This window comes from Marmota marmota, unplaced genomic scaffold (assembly GCF_001458135.2).
Source record: "Marmota marmota marmota unplaced genomic scaffold, marMar, whole genome shotgun sequence".
Lineage (NCBI taxonomy): Eukaryota > Metazoa > Chordata > Mammalia > Rodentia > Sciuridae > Marmota > Marmota marmota.
The window spans coordinates 13,728,840-13,744,341 of record NW_026000051.1 but is presented as its reverse complement, the minus strand read 5'-3'; the positions used below and the strand labels follow the sequence as shown (position 1 = coordinate 13,744,341).

Below are 15,502 nucleotides of genomic sequence, written 5' to 3'. Positions count from 1 at the left end.
CAAAAAGAAAACAGGGGCCCCTCTTCCTATCCCTTCTAGGGCATTTTCTCCTTCCTCCACCCAACTTGGACCCTTATATTCCTGAAGGCACAAACTTGAATGGTCATTTCTTAAATCAGTTTATCAGTTCGCTCATGCATTGCTTTTCATTTCTAGTTTTCTTTTCCTGGGTAAACAGTCAACTCTGAAGACAGGGACTCTTTCGGCTCTGGTTTCCCCACAGTCTCTACACCCAGTAGGAGTTTCACAAGTGACTGCCAAGTCATCAGGAGCAGATTGGCCTACAGGCCAAGAGCATGGATTCAGAATCATTTCAAACCAATGTGTGAGTCCCAGTACTTCCATTTAATTTTCCCTATGTCTTTATCTGCTTAAATATTAAAGTTTTATATGAGATTTTTGTTTCATATGAGATTCTATGGCTAATAGAACATTTTTTAAAACACTGGAATAGATAATCAGCAATATCTCCTCCAGTTCAGGTACCTGAAATCTATAAATCTAGATGCCAGACAAATGGGAATTAGGTTCCCGTAGCGACCTGGACTGTGAAGGTGCATTAGTGTTAGCAAGAGTTCTCCCTTACTCAGGGCAGCTCAGAGGTGCCCAGGATCGATAGTCCAAGGATGCATGACTATACTTCTTAAGAGACCTTTCTGTATTCCTCACCATTATAACACCCCAATAAGATTGTCAACTCACCTGAGAATCTTTTCAGGGGCTTGCTCCCCTGTCACCAGATCATAGCCCCTCTCAAGTGTCGTATAAGGCCAAGGTCTGTGGAAACCAGGGGAAAGAAAAAACAGCGGAGATAACATTAGTCAGTAGCAAGCAGAATTCATATCTGGACAAGTGCTCAAATTCCACAGAGGTAATTATTGGACAAAGCCTCTATATTACTAAGGAGTGTCTCCATTTTACTGTAGGACTCGGCACTTACGTAAAAATTCATTTGCCCATATTTGATTTTTTTTTGTAAGTGTGTTGTGCTAGGGATTGAACCCAGAGCCTTGGGCATGCAAGGCAAGCACTCTACCAACTGAGCTATATCCCCAGCTCTCACTTGCCCATATTTGAGTGCATGTGAGGAAACCCGATTCCTCTTCAGTCCATGTAAGAAAGCTTTCATTGATCACTTCTTATTTAGAGGGGTCATTTAAATGCCAGCCTTTGTGCTCTAGAAGATTCATCAATCATGTACCTTTAATTCTAAAATGTGATTCAGTGGGAAAGTAGGATTTGCTTCCCACTGGGGTTTTCGGGAGGACATCTCTAATAGAGAAAGTATTCTTCCTTAGGGAGGTTTTGGGCACCCAGTAACACAACAGAGGAGGTAGGGACAGGTCTACCACTGCCCTATTCTCAATGTCCTGTGCCACTCACCCTTCACTCTGTCCCCAGTCACTGCGCACACAGAGGTGTCGGTGAACAGGGTCGGGGGCATAGCCTTCATGACAGCTGCACTCTCCTGGAAGCAAACAGAAAGGAATCGTGAGAAATGCTGCCTCTCAAAATAGGCTTTACCCTGGTTCCTTGCTTTCCTGGAAAATAAAGTAAACTGATAGTTTCAGAAAAACCCGTAAAGAAAGGGTTGTTTTGGATCATGGACCACCATGGTTCATGAAAAATATATCAATTTGTGCATTCATTTGTTCACTCACTCATTTATCCATTCAATAAGACCATCACCTATGCTGCCAAGTTCTCAGCTTAGCACTGGAGACACAGGGACCAAAGGTGCAACCTGGTAGCTCAAGGCCCTCCCAACTTGATGAGGGAAACAGGAAGTGACCAGTGACCAGGGCACTACAAACGGAAGGGTCAGTTTCCAAATAATTAAATTATGATAATACGTATCTATTTAAAATATATATTTATTTAAGTATGTAAACAAAAATTGAATTCTCTCCACCCGAATGAGCAAGACTTGATCATCCATAAGCCCTGAGTCACACACCACCTCCTCCTTCAAGAAACTGTCAACTTCCTCTTTAGGAAAACAAAATCAATTATTTGCCTGTGGTCTCCTGGTCTTATGTATTTTGTCTTGGTGTTTTATTTTAAAAATTTTAGCTTGTTTCTGTATCATTTGGATCTGAAAATATCCCCTAGAGGCTCAAATGTTGAAGGCTTGGCCCTCATTGCAACAGTGTTCAGAGGTAGAGCCTTCAGAGCTGACTGGTTCATAAATGATCCAGCATCATTGGATCAAACTATTGACAGATCCATAATTTTACTGGACTATGGAGTGGTGGTGCAAATGGGAGGACTTGGGGACTAGTTGAATGGAGTGGGTCCTTTGAGGCATGCCCTTGGGGAGTTATCTTGTCCTTGGCCCATTTCCCTTTCTCCTTCTTCCCTGCCAAGAGGTGAGAAGCTTACTCCACCATGCCTTTCTACCATGTACTCCCTCATAACAGGTCCAGAACAAAATACAGCCAGCTGACCATTAACTGAAACATTTGAAACCAGAAGCCAAAATAAATTTTAACTTCTTTAAATTGTTTTCCTCAGGTATTTTGTCACAGTGAAAAAAAACTGAGTCACACAATTTTCCTAGCCTCCCCTCCCATCTCCTCTCTTGTCCTCTTTCTCCTCTCATTCAATCTCTTTTTTTCCTTACATTCCATCTACCCATTCACACTCCCCAACCCAGACCATGTCTGTCTCTGGTGGCATGAATGCTTGCTGGTGTTGCACACTGAAACATATTCTCCTGTTGGCCAAGTTCATTTCAGTTGGCTAGTGCATATCCCATTTCCTAGTATACTTTTACAGTTTGGAATACTAAAAGAGTTTTCTGAAGCTCTCTGTCCTGTCCTCTGTTAATAATTTCTGTTCCACTGTGTACTTCTCAAGTTGAGGGAAATCCTTTTTTTTTTTTAATCATTTACTTATTGTCCCCCCTACCCCGTCGTATATTTGCGGAATGCTCACAGATGCTTTACCAAAAAATAGATTCTGTAAAAAAAAATAAATAAATAACTTTGGCAAATATTATACCCTTCCCTGGAGCCGGTGGAACATGATTCTCCATGAGGGTGATGCATACAGTTTTCCCCACCTCTTTTTACTTTGAGAGGCTTGCTGGTGGAACAACTCATAGGATCAACATTCTGTGGAACTCATCCTGGGAAGTGCTGGTAGGAACTGTGATGGCTGGCTCAGCCTACTGTGTAGAGCAGAGTTGGTACTCAACAATGTAAGGTGAGTGAGTAATTAATTGTCATGGCTCTGGTAAATTTTTACTATTGCTGTCAAACTGCCTTACTTCCTTTCCTTGGTGATTACACACACATACACACAGTTCACACATGGACAAATACACACATGTACACACACATACACAAATGAACTCACAACCCTTCCATCCTGCAGTGATTCTGATGGCCCGACCCAAGAATTTTCAAATTATGTCCATGGAAACATACTGTTGAATATGGGGTATTTATGGACTTTTGAGTTTTCATTTTCCCTAGAGTTTCTTTTTCTCTTTATAATTAAGAAAAAACACATATAAACACTCTGCTGCTGCGTACCAAAATTAATGACAATAGAAAGCATCATCATGTTAATTCATCTGGTCGGGTAAACTTATTTTATGCAGGTCTCAGGAAAAAAAAAGTCTCCCATCATCTTTGTTTCATTGACGAGGATGTGGAGACTGAATCAGGTGCTAACAAGCTCATGTTACTTGCAATGACACAGCTTGTGTTTCAGGATTCTCTCAACCTTGTACATCTGAAACGAGTAACAAACAAGATACTGGGTAATGCAGGTTCTACGACTATTGCCAATAGCTCCTCGTTTCTTTTGTTGGTTCTTTGTAGTTATACATAACAGCAGAATTCATTTTGATGTAATCACACAAGCGTGAATACATCTTATTCTCGTTACAGTCCCATTCTTATGGAGGTACATGGTGGTGGGATTCATTATGTTGTTTTCATATATGTACATGGGAAAACTACATCAGATCTAATTTCAAAATGTTGTGTTCATCAAAAAAAAAAAAAAAACCTTCCTTTTTTCACTGATGAACTAGAAATGTAATGCAGTGGATCTTATATAAGGCATTCTAGTGTTAAAATAATAAAAAAAAACTCGATTGTTTATGTATTGCAGTGCTGTTTAATCTTTGTACCCTCGGCACCTAGAAAGTATTTGGCAAATAGCCTGGTTCATAAATAGTAGCTGAACTGAAATGGCAGTCGAACAGAATATGGAGTGAAGAAGGGGTCAGAGAAAGTCTTTGAAGTATTCATGACAAGATTGTTGAAAGACAGAAGGAGCGACAGACTGGAGTAATCTGTGGTTCCTCTTCTCTGGGTACTTGGTGAACTGTGAGGGGGCTGGCCCCAGGCTAGAATATTCTCTATAACCCTGCCTCCACCCCAAAACCTGAGGTCTTCTAAAGGTGGGAGTGCTGTAGGTGGGTGCAACCCACTGGACAGACCACTCCTGAGCTAAGGGAAGTGGAGGGAAAGGGCTGAGGGCCTTGAATTTGGATGGGAGTAATTTACCAAGCAGGGTGGGGTGGGAGTCACTAACGATGTGTTAAAATGCGACCGCCCCTTCATGAAATATTCACCACCTTAAACACGTCTAATATTAAAGATTAAAAGTCCTGGGATTTGTCCTCGAGACTCCCAGGATTGATTTATGATCTGCCAAAAGCCGCAGACCTCATGATTCATAATGGGAGAGGTAAAATGGTTACTGTGGGCAACAGAACAGGAAGCCAGGCTCCAGTGGCAGGGAGGATGCTCCTTTGTCATAGAAAGGGCAGAGGCTGAGGTTCGTCTCTCTCCTATCAGTGGCTCTGCAAGGTAAAGGCACAGCTCATTTTTGGCGACAATAAAAAGTCTGTTTGGAAAAAGGTCCTGCTATATTTTTATTTTCCTCATTTCCTATGTGTGCTCACTAAACAACTTTTTCTTGACTAGGAATGGATCATTAATTACTGTCATTCAATATTCAACAAATTTGTATTTTTTAAATGAGAAGTATCCATCCCAGGAATCCCCATAAGGCTGCCTGGAGAACAGGAAATAGGCAGAAGGGAAAGCCCGCAAGTGCTGGGGACAGGTGACGGACTGCTGTTCAGTCTTCACATTCTCTCTTGGAAGTTGTGTGGCCTTGGGGAAGCTGCTTCACCTCTTTGGTCTCCGTTTTCTCATATCTAGAATGGAAGTGATAGTAATGTCTCTATGTCACAGGACTGATGGAAGAAGAAATTATAATAGTGAAAAGTATATCTCACAGCTCCGGTAGACAATGAGTTCATGGTTAATAAATTAGTTTCCACCCCTTTTCCTTTAATTCCAAGATGGCCCCAGGGTTTTGGTGTATGTTCACATATTAACTCTAGGGACACAAGTAATTTCCTTCTCTATGGGCCTTAGTTTTCTCAGCTGCAAACCAAAAGTTTATATTAGTGTGCTCAGAAATGAAGGACATCTAAGAATCAGTTTTTTTGTATTGCCTTTCTGAATCCCTAACTTCTGTTCTCTGGACACAGTTTTAGCCACAGCTGAGATCATTCTTAGCAGTGGGCTGGGTATCTCTGGCAAGATCTCCATCAATGCCACAGCTACTGGCTTTATTGACTCACATTTCCTATTTTTTATAACTCAGCTAATTCTCCACTATTTGCAACCAAGCATTTCCTGCTCTAAGATGCTCTAACAGTCAGAGATGAGGCTTATTAACCCCTTTCCTTGGTGACTCCTTTCTCTAGCTCTGTCTCTGCACCCCCAGGGCAGCCAGGCTGTCAAGGAACAGCTCTCCTGGGACAGCATGCTGACTGTGAACCCCTTTCACTACAATGGAAGATCCTTTACAGAAAGTGTTACACCTACCTGGTTCACTATCTCATCCCAGCATCTGCTGCAATGCCTGGTACACAGCAGGCATTCCGTAAACAAAAGGTAAATAAGTGAGAGCACATATTTTACAATAGTAATGCCTAATGCCAGGGAAATGATTTTTATTTGCCCTTTCCCTCACTAAACTAGAACTTCTTGATTGCAGAAACATTTTCTTAATCATCCTTATCTCAATGAAGAGTATAGTACCTGATGAAGAGTAGGCAACTCATTTGATGAATGGATGGATGGATGGACAAATTAGTTAATATGTAAATACATTATACTTGTCATGAACTCAGACTGAGTTCATTTAGAATAATGATGATGTTGCTAAGGACTCCAAGAAACTTCCATCCATGAAAGGTATTTGCTAGGAAAATGTGGACTGTAAACATAAGTGCTCACAAAATGTCTACAACAGAATTCTATTCCATATGAGAGCAGAAAACGCCCTTCAAGGTCCTCTAGTTCATCTTTCATATTTCTGGCTTTATTTTTCAGAAGGGAATATTAGAGTTAAGGGATTGAAGGGATTTGACCAAATCACTGGACTGGCTTCTGTCTCAGTCAGGATTAGAACTCAGGGCTATTGGCCACCAGAACCAGTATTCCTTCTGTTGCATTGGTGATATTAATCCTTCAGTGTACTTTGAAGCCTTTCTAGCAAATTTTGCTCTTTGTGCTCCTATGACATTTCTAATCTTTCTATAATGAGAATATTACATTTCCAAGCAGGTACTATAAAAAAAAGTTAAATGAATTTAAAATATCCTTAAGCACATTAAAAACATACATTTATATGTGGTTAATAATGCAGACCTAAAAAAGTTTAATCTCTTCATTAAAGTGGTTTCCATAAGGGAATTCAATTAAGTGAATTTCTATCATGCTGGTTACTAAGACTCTGTATCTTCAGCTCTACATGAACTGCGTTGGTTTTAAGATATTTACTCTTTCTGTCTCCCAGGTCCCATTTATTGAGTTCTCATTTTATGTTACATGCACTGTCACCCTATAAACTCCTGGAGAACAACAACAGAACCCCTTCATAATGGACAAGCTGGGCTCATCCTATATGGTGCTCTTCTAAGCCACTGCCAAGTGGTCAGTGCCTCCCTGCTCACCATCTAAGGCCAATGTGATAAAATGGTTCAGACAGTGGATCCTTTTATCCTGGATTTAAATCCCGGATCTGCCCTCAGAGCCTGAGCAAACTTGATCAAGCTGCTTCCTTTTCCTCTGGGCCTCTTTCTTTATCTGTAGTAAGGACGACATCATACATTGCTGGAAGGTTCAAGAGACATGTTTGAAAAGGCTCAGCATACTCTTTGGCACTTTTCTTGTTGCTGAAAAGGTAATGAATGGTGGTTTGATTTCTTATTATTGTTCTTGGGTTAGAGAGCCAGTTCAGCATCTTAGTTTAATGGAAAAAAAAGGTGCTTAGGTTGAAAGATTGTCTCAAAAATCCAAGTGTGTTAGTTTTTCATTGCTGTGACCGAAATATCGACAAGAACAACTTGGAAGATGAAAAGTTTATTTTGGACTCATGATTATAGAGGTCTGAGCCCATGGTCAGCTGACTCCATTGCTGCAGGCCTGATGTAAGGCAGAACATCATGGTGAAAGGGAGTGGCATAAGAAAGATGCTCAGGTCATGGCAGCCAGGAAGCAGAGACATCAAGGTGCCAGGGACAAAATATAGCCCCCCAAGGCATGCTCCCCAGTGACCTACTTCCTCCAACCATAATCTACCTGCCTACAGTTATCAGCCAGGAAAACAGTTCAAATTATTAATCCATCAGTGGATTAATCCACTAACTAGTTTATAGTTCTCCCAGTCTAATCATTTCACCTCTGAACATTCCTACATTAACAGGAGCTTTTGGGGGACACATCATATCCAAACCATAATACCAAGGTATGCCTTTTACAAAGCCAAAGGGACTTTTTTAAAAAAATCTGTAAATTTGGGGCATTTTAAGTGAGACCATACCCAAGAATGTTCTCCACCCTTCCAGAATCACTAACATCTGCTGCCTGTGTCCATGGAACATCCCGCTGAAGGAGGTGCAGGCAGACAAGGCGAGATAGGGGCCTGCTGCCTTCCCTGCTCCCCACAGCTCAGAGGTGCTCACAGCCTGTCTGAGAGAGTGCTGGATAGGTGCAAAGCCTCCTTCCCAAGCCCGCCTGGCTGGCTGGCTCCCCTCCTCCCAGCCGGTCATCCTTTTATGATTCCATTTTCACTTGCTTCCAACTCAGTCATCACTTATCATCACAGGCCAGACACAGAGCCTGCTGTTCACTTTCCCATTTACTTTTCTTGTCCCTGTGGCTTGCAAAGACATTTCTCTGGGCCTTCAGAACAATAAGCACAGCATCCTGGTCTGTTCTGACTCTGAATGGGCCATTCCGGGTCTCTCTGCGTATGTATTGCTAGATCTAGCTCAGGGCCAAGGCACAGGGTCGGGGAGGCTTGGACTGGAAATAACATTACTGAGAACCCGCTTATTGCTCTCAATGATGGAAGATACCTGACATATGTTATGGCAGGTCCCATTCATGACAAGTGCTTAGAAGAAAGTACAAATGCTCTCATTGTAAAATAAGGAAACTGAAACTCAAACTCAACTAATCCCTTGCCCACAGTCATAGAATGAGATCTAAAGCTCATGGTCATTTAGACCATTTACAAGTATCCGAGCAATAATCAGAATCACAAGGACAATAACAAGGAGATCTGCATTTAATTTGACCATTATTATGTGCTAAACATTGAGGGTTAGGAACAAAATCAGGGACCTTGGATTTCCGTGCATTTAAATTCTCACCCTACTGCTTTTAAAGTTCCTCTAAAACTAAAGGTTATGTCTTGTTCTCCTCAATTTTCCCTGTTCAAATGTATAATTTTATGTGAGGACTGTCTTGAATTCATAATACCTATATAATATTGGGTGGTTGAATTGATTTTCTACTAGCACGGATAAGCCAAGGAGTAGTGTTGTACTTTGAATCTGGAATGTCCTCCAAAGGCACATGTGTTGGAGTCTTGAACCCCAGCTTGTGTCAATATTGGGAAGAGATGAAACTTCAGGGGGCAGGGTCTATTTGGAAGAGGTGGTCATGATCTTTAAGGATTTATTTTGTCCCCCGTTCCTTGCTCTTTCCCACTCTCTGATTTTCTGCTGTTAAGAAGTGAGCAGCTCTGTTTCACTACAACTTCTCTATCCTGATGTTCTGCCTTACCACAGGCCACAGCAATGGGATAAGCTGACCGTGGACTGAAATCTTTGAAACTATTAGCCAAAATAAACGTATCCTCCTCTAAGTTGATTTTCTCCGGTATTTTGTCATAGCAGCAAAAAGCAGATGAACACAGAAAATTGGTGCTGAGAAGTGGAGTTGTTGCTGACTTCACTTTCAGAAGTGGTTCAGAAGCCTTTGGAACTGGTTTGTGAGAAGAATTTGGAAATCTTTGGAAGATGCAGGATAGAGAAGCCTTAGAATGTTGTAAGTGGAGGTTAGTGGACAAATCTGTTGTGAGCTCAGAAGAACAGAATGCTAATAGGAATGTGGAAAACAAAGACTTGTGCTGATGAGGTTTCAAATGGGAATGAGGACTTTATTGTGAGTTGGCATAAAGGCAATACATGTTACATTCTGGCAAAGAACCTTTATATATTTTTTCCATTCCCTGAGACTTTGTGTGAGCTTGGGTTTAAAGGTGATGGACTAATTAAACTAGTGAAGGAAATTTTGAGGCAGCAGTTTTCAGGTGGTATCATGGGTATTACTGGCAGTGTTTAGCTGACTTAGAGTGAGAATTGGGAGCAAGACATTCACTGGAATATTTGAAAAGCTTGGCAATTTGACCAGAAAAGTGTAAGTAAAAGTAGAGCCAAAGAGGGAGTGGTTGTCATTAAAATATAAAATAAAAACTGATAATTTGCACCAGGACAATATAAAAGATACCTTGCAGGCATCTCAGGAATTGGCCAGACCTCACCTATCACCCACCACATGTGCAAGGACATAAAGTTTAAACTCCTTCCAAAGACTCTGCTTTAAGAAAAGCATACCCAGGGTACCCTGTTCCCATGGGACTGCCTGGGGAATTATCTTCCAGGTTCCCTTTCACCATGTTCAGCCATCCAGGCACTTAGAGGATGCTGCAGCCCTGTTCACAGGAGCCTGGCTATTGCTCCCAATGGCAGGAGACCTTAGCATCATACATGCGGTGTTGGTTTTATAGGCTTGCGGAATGCAAGTATTATGGGGCCATGGAGACCTCCAGATTCCAAGGAAGGCTGGGGAGGTTAGGCAATGTGTGGCAGGGTCTGGGGTCCTAAAGGCAGGCCTTGAAAGGGTGGCATGTGAAGCCATCAGAATGAAGCCAAAATTGCCGTAGAGACCCCAGGATGTTGGAGATGTCAAGAGCATGGAATGTCTGCCCAGGAAACCAGCAGGCAACAAGCAGAGCCAGCCCAAGAACAGGCCGTGTGGGCTGCAAGGGGCACATCCATAGCATGGGCAGGGGCTACCTGTGCCCTTTCAAACTCACAGGTGCCCCAGGTGAGGGATAAGGAGCTATAGGATTTTACCCTCCTGGGTTCCGTCCTTGCTTGGGTCCAATCCTATCTTGTATTCTCCTATTCCTTTCTCTTGGAGTTGGGATGTTTATTTTGCCTTTCCCACCTTTGCTTGTTGTAAGTGTGTTATTTTCTTTTTATTTCACAGGAGCTCACAACTAAGGGTTTCTCTTGAATCAGGGACTTTTGAGCAATGCTGGAACTGATGAGACTTTGAGGACTCTTGGGTAGGGACTAAATTCCTTTTGCACTGTTACATGGGCATGAGCCTTTGGGGGCCAGAGACACAATGTTACAATTTGAATCTGGAATGTCCCCTAAAATTCTTGTGTTGGAGGTTTGGTTCCCTAGTGGTGGTACTATTGGGAGAGGGGACCTAGTTTAAAGAGATGGGTCACTGCCTGTGTAACCTTGAAGAATTTATTTTCTCCCTAGATATGCTTCACTCCCTCTCAATCTCTCTCCTCTGTCTCTCTCCCCGCTTTCCTCCCTCCTTCTCCTTCCCAGCTATTAAGTGAGTAACTCTTTCCACCATACCCTCTCTACCATGATGTTCTGCATCATCATACACTTATAAAAATGAAACCCACTAACCATGGACTGAAGCCTCTGAGACCAGGAGCTAAAATAAATGTTTCCTCCTCTAAGTTGATTTTCTCAGGTATTTTGTCACAGCAATGCAAAGCTGACTTTCATTGACAGTCAATGAAAAAACTGACTTTCAAGGTAGCATCAAAACTACAGCTCATTAAGCATCAACTACATGTTCATCTTATGCAAATGATTTCTGGTATTTATGACAACACTGGGAGGGAGATGTTACAGACTACACTTTAAGTAACATGAAGCTGAGACTTGGTGAGTGGAAGTTGTGCAAGGTTGTGATCAGAGGAGTAAATATCCAAGTCCAGATCTGTTTGTCTACTCCCAAACTCTGTGTTAGCTCTTCAAGAGGACAAGTCTTAAGAGAGTGGGGAAAAGGGCACAAGAATGAGAGATAAGGGGATGCTAAAGGAAAACTTACTATCCCATATTAGATTGGATTATTGGTTCCTAGTATTCATTTCCCTGTAATAGTATTATGCATGAATATCTTTGCCACAGCTGACTGTGAAAAGGAAATTTCTTTCCTACTCTTTGTCCTCAGGCTTAGTATGTTGATTGGCTTGGCCAATGAGATGGTGGAAAACATGATATGAAATGTTTGAAGTGTACTTGTGCCGCTAGGCTTTCTGTCTCATACTCTTGCCTCTTGTCATAAGAAAAATACCCACAAGGAATGGCTGATTCAGGGAGGATGAGCTGTGTGGATCATAACTGGATTCAGCCTAAGCTTCGAGTCAAATGAAGCCGAATCCTGCCTACTTCAGTCCACCCACAAGTGTGTCAAGGAGAAACAAAATGCTTAGAGTTGTGGACAGTATAAAGCTGTGCTCGCTGTTCAGTATTATCAGAAAAGCAAAAGCTTGTGAGGTATCTCAAACATATATGACTTCATCTTTACAAGTCATGACACTACTTTCTTTCCAAACTTCAGAAACTGGGTCCTATTTTTATTATTATTTTTTACCTTCAGTATCTGAATTCTTCTATTCTACATTTCCTGTGTCACTTAGCACCCTTCCTTCCTGTGTCTCCTTACTGTCATTGCCCTGTTCAGGCCCTTGATATTGTCCGTGCACACTACTATAACATTATTGTCACTAATGACCCTATTTTCAGTCTCTCCCTCCATTTTACCTTTCCTGCTTTAACTTCCCCTGGATCTACTGGTACAACCCCCGACCGCAGATCCAACTGCAGACCCTACAGAGCTTCTTGCAGCAGATCTGCCTTGATTCCACTCCTTGGGAAAAGCAGAGCCTGGGCATGGGAGGGATGAGATAAATGAAAGAGAGATCAGAGGGTGAGAGGGAATCGGAGGCAAAGAAAAATTAAATGGGAAAAATGACAACTTAGTAAAGGAATGAGATAACGCAGGCAGTTTTGAATGTAATCAGAATCATCAAGGATTATATTTTATAACACTGATTCCTCTACAAATCATCTTACCTGTCTCTGCTTCAGTGTTCCCATATGTAAAATAAGCAGGTAGTATTCAGAAATCCAAAACACACTCCCAAACTTTGTTCAAGTTACAGTCATGACCTTTCCTCTAAAACGCTCTCTTGAAGTCAGCATCTCTCTGGGGAACAGGGTAGTTGCGGGAGGTTTGGGAGTTTAGGGAATAGTATTAGAATGAAATAACAAAGAGGGTGAAGCAAAAAAATAGGATTGAAGTGAAATAAAAAGAGCTCTCACTTAGAATTCCAGGAGGAGAAGAAGACTGTTTAGGCACCTACTTGGCCCCAAATCCTGTGTACCCTGGGACAGGACTCCTCCTCCTTTGACCCAGTTTCTCTATCTGTATAATGAGGGGTCTTAATGACAGCTAAGCCACCTTGCATGGGCTTCTGGTCTCCCTTACTTTTTACATCGCCAGTGTGAGACATTTCAGCCTTGCCCTTCCCAAAACACTGGAGACAAAGCTGGAAGCCCGCATCTTAGTGCCAGCCCTCCTTTGCCATCTGTCAGCATGCTCCAAGAGCCTGAAGACAAACAACCACAGGCCAAAAGTTTCCAGAGGCACAGGCTGGTAATGGAGGTCAGGGTCCTTAATCAAGGCTATCTGAGGAACAAGTGGTGCTGGCTCAGCCATGTAGAGTGGTCCAGGCTGGGGAGAAGCTAATAGTCAGGTCACTTGAAGGCCCCTGGTCTAGAGTTTCATCTAGAGTGACCCCCTCCACTGGATCCACTGCCTCTTTTTCTCTAATCTCCTCTACCTCTGAGCAAACCACTCATGAGGTTATCTATGCATTAATGTGTAAGAGATAAGCATGTGGAGAGAACACCCCCCCCCCCCTTAAACTCATGGCTGATCAAGGATGAGTGGAGGGTGAAGAAAACCATCAAGAGGCTGGAAGGGACACAGAGCAGTCATGTCTGATCACCAGGAAGGATACTCCATGAGATACTCCATAAGGATGCTCAGAGCTGGGCCCACTGGGCGAGAAATTGCCCTTTGGCCACCATCTCCCTGCTTCCTCCCAGAACCCTCTATTCTGAGCTTCTCGGATGAACTGGAATGGATTGAGAGCCAAGGGATTGCCTGGAGGGGAAGAAGGACAGTAACCATTCTGAGAGGCTGAATCTTCCACTTGTTCATTACTGACCACACAGTTGGGATCAACCACTGCATCTCTGGTCCTCAGTTAACACTCATATAATGGGTGTTCCAAACCTAATGTATTAACCACAAGGATAGTAAATAACACATTTAAACTACCTGCCATATTGCTGAACACATAAATGGTCTTCAGTCAGAAGTGTTATTATTGCTCCTGCCACTGGCGCTGCTAGCATAGCTGCTCTCTGGCCTGGCTGGGTCTACCCAAGGCCATGTTTCCTCTCTGGTTTGGCGAGTTTCACTTCTTGGCTACAGCTCCCCTCCCAGGCTTCCTGCTCTACTACCTTCTTTCCTTTCTCCTCCTCACATGAATCTTCTCCCTGGGTCAGTCTAAAGATTTTACATCTTTAGTAAAGTTGTGATTCTCTGCATAACTGCTGTGTACCTGGCTTGGGGAGATGGGAGCTGAAAGATGAATCCATCCCATTTCCTTCCTTCAAGCTGCTATCATGCAAGGAGGGTGACTTGGAGGAAAATACATTGCTGCCACAAGTTTTGATGTGAGCTGAAAGACGAGTGTGTACAAAAGGCCATGGAACCAAAGGAAGGAGGGTGGAGCTCTGCCCCAGGGTCAGGATGCACACCAGGGAAGAGGGGGGACCCAAATAATAAGAGGGAACTGGGAAGATCATTAACTGCCAGTCAGTGCAAGAAGTTCTGCATTTATATTAGTTCATGTGATCCTCCAAATAACCCTATGAGGTGGGGGCCGTTGCCCCATCTTACACATGAGGAGACCAAGCCCAGAGTAGGTGAAGAATCTTGCAGGCAGTTAAGAGTGAAAGACCAGGACAGGAATCCAGCCAGCCTGGCTCTAGACACTGTGCTGCTGCCCTGGGCTGCCATGCCTCATGCCTCCCTCTCCTGGGGAAGTAAGATTTTCCATACAGAGGGAAGGAGGAGGGCAAAGGCAGGTCACAGAGTGAATGAGAAATGGAGGTCTCCTTCATGTCACTCAATCAGTAGGGCACCCTGGAGGCAGTCAGAAGATCTAATGATACTCTGGAATCCTGACCTGATCTGCAGTATGAGGAGGTAGCCCCTGGAATTCCTCCATCCCCTCTACAAAAATAGTCATTCCCAATAGCTGAATCCAAGTGATGGGAATGGTCAGAAGCAGCTTAAAGCAGGTGAGACAGGCGCTGGAGTCAGAATGGGCTGTGAACTCTGCATTCATCAACCAATATCTTTGTGACTATAAAATATTCTCTCTCTGACCAAAATTCAGCTTCCTCATTTCCAAGTGAATCACCCCTGCCCTTTTCATTGAACAATATGAAAAATGCTCAATTCCCAGTATGGGCTCCATAAATATCATCTGCTTTTGCTATGATGGTTACTAGAAAGTCAGCTGCCTTAACATTCCTTGCTGATCCCTTGGTTATAACTTGGCTAGGAAATGCTTGCTCAACATGATATGATCAGTCTGCCTTTTCACATTTATTCCAATGAACTACTCCATGTACAAGTGCTAATATTGTCCCGAGTTCATAGATGAGGAAACTGAATCTCACAGAGATTAAATGACTTGATCTCAGTTCGACAGCTAGAAAGAAACATGGTCAGGATTTGAATCCAGAACTGTTGGACTCTGGAGCCAGTGATCCCCACTACTAAACCATGCAAGAACAAAAGGGCTCAGCATGACCCTATATTTCATTAAAATGACCCACCTGGATGACCCTACGTGTCTACCCACCACACTTCTACTGGAGCTTAAGGGAAAGAAGATGAGAGAATGTAATGTGGTTGTCAAGGGCATGGGACTCTGGAGCTCTGTGTTCATGCAAGGTGCTGGGTGGCCTTATGAAGCTGTTTCA

The 15,502-nt window shown here is 42.8% G+C and overlaps 1 protein-coding gene across 4 annotated transcripts in view; it reads right to left on the bottom strand.

Moving 5' to 3' along the window:
* Astn2 (astrotactin 2) overlaps window positions 1–15,502 on the bottom strand; it is a 698,452-nt gene that overhangs the window by 296,894 nt on the left and 386,056 nt on the right. For all 4 annotated transcript variants that reach the window (XM_048813212.1, XM_048813214.1, XM_048813213.1 and 1 more), the window contains 2 exons: window positions 1,384–1,468; window positions 703–777 (listed from right to left, as the gene is read on the bottom strand). In XM_048813212.1, coding sequence (XP_048669169.1) covers window positions 703–777; window positions 1,384–1,468 — 160 coding nt within the window. The remainder of the gene's footprint in view (window positions 1–702; window positions 778–1,383; window positions 1,469–15,502) is intronic.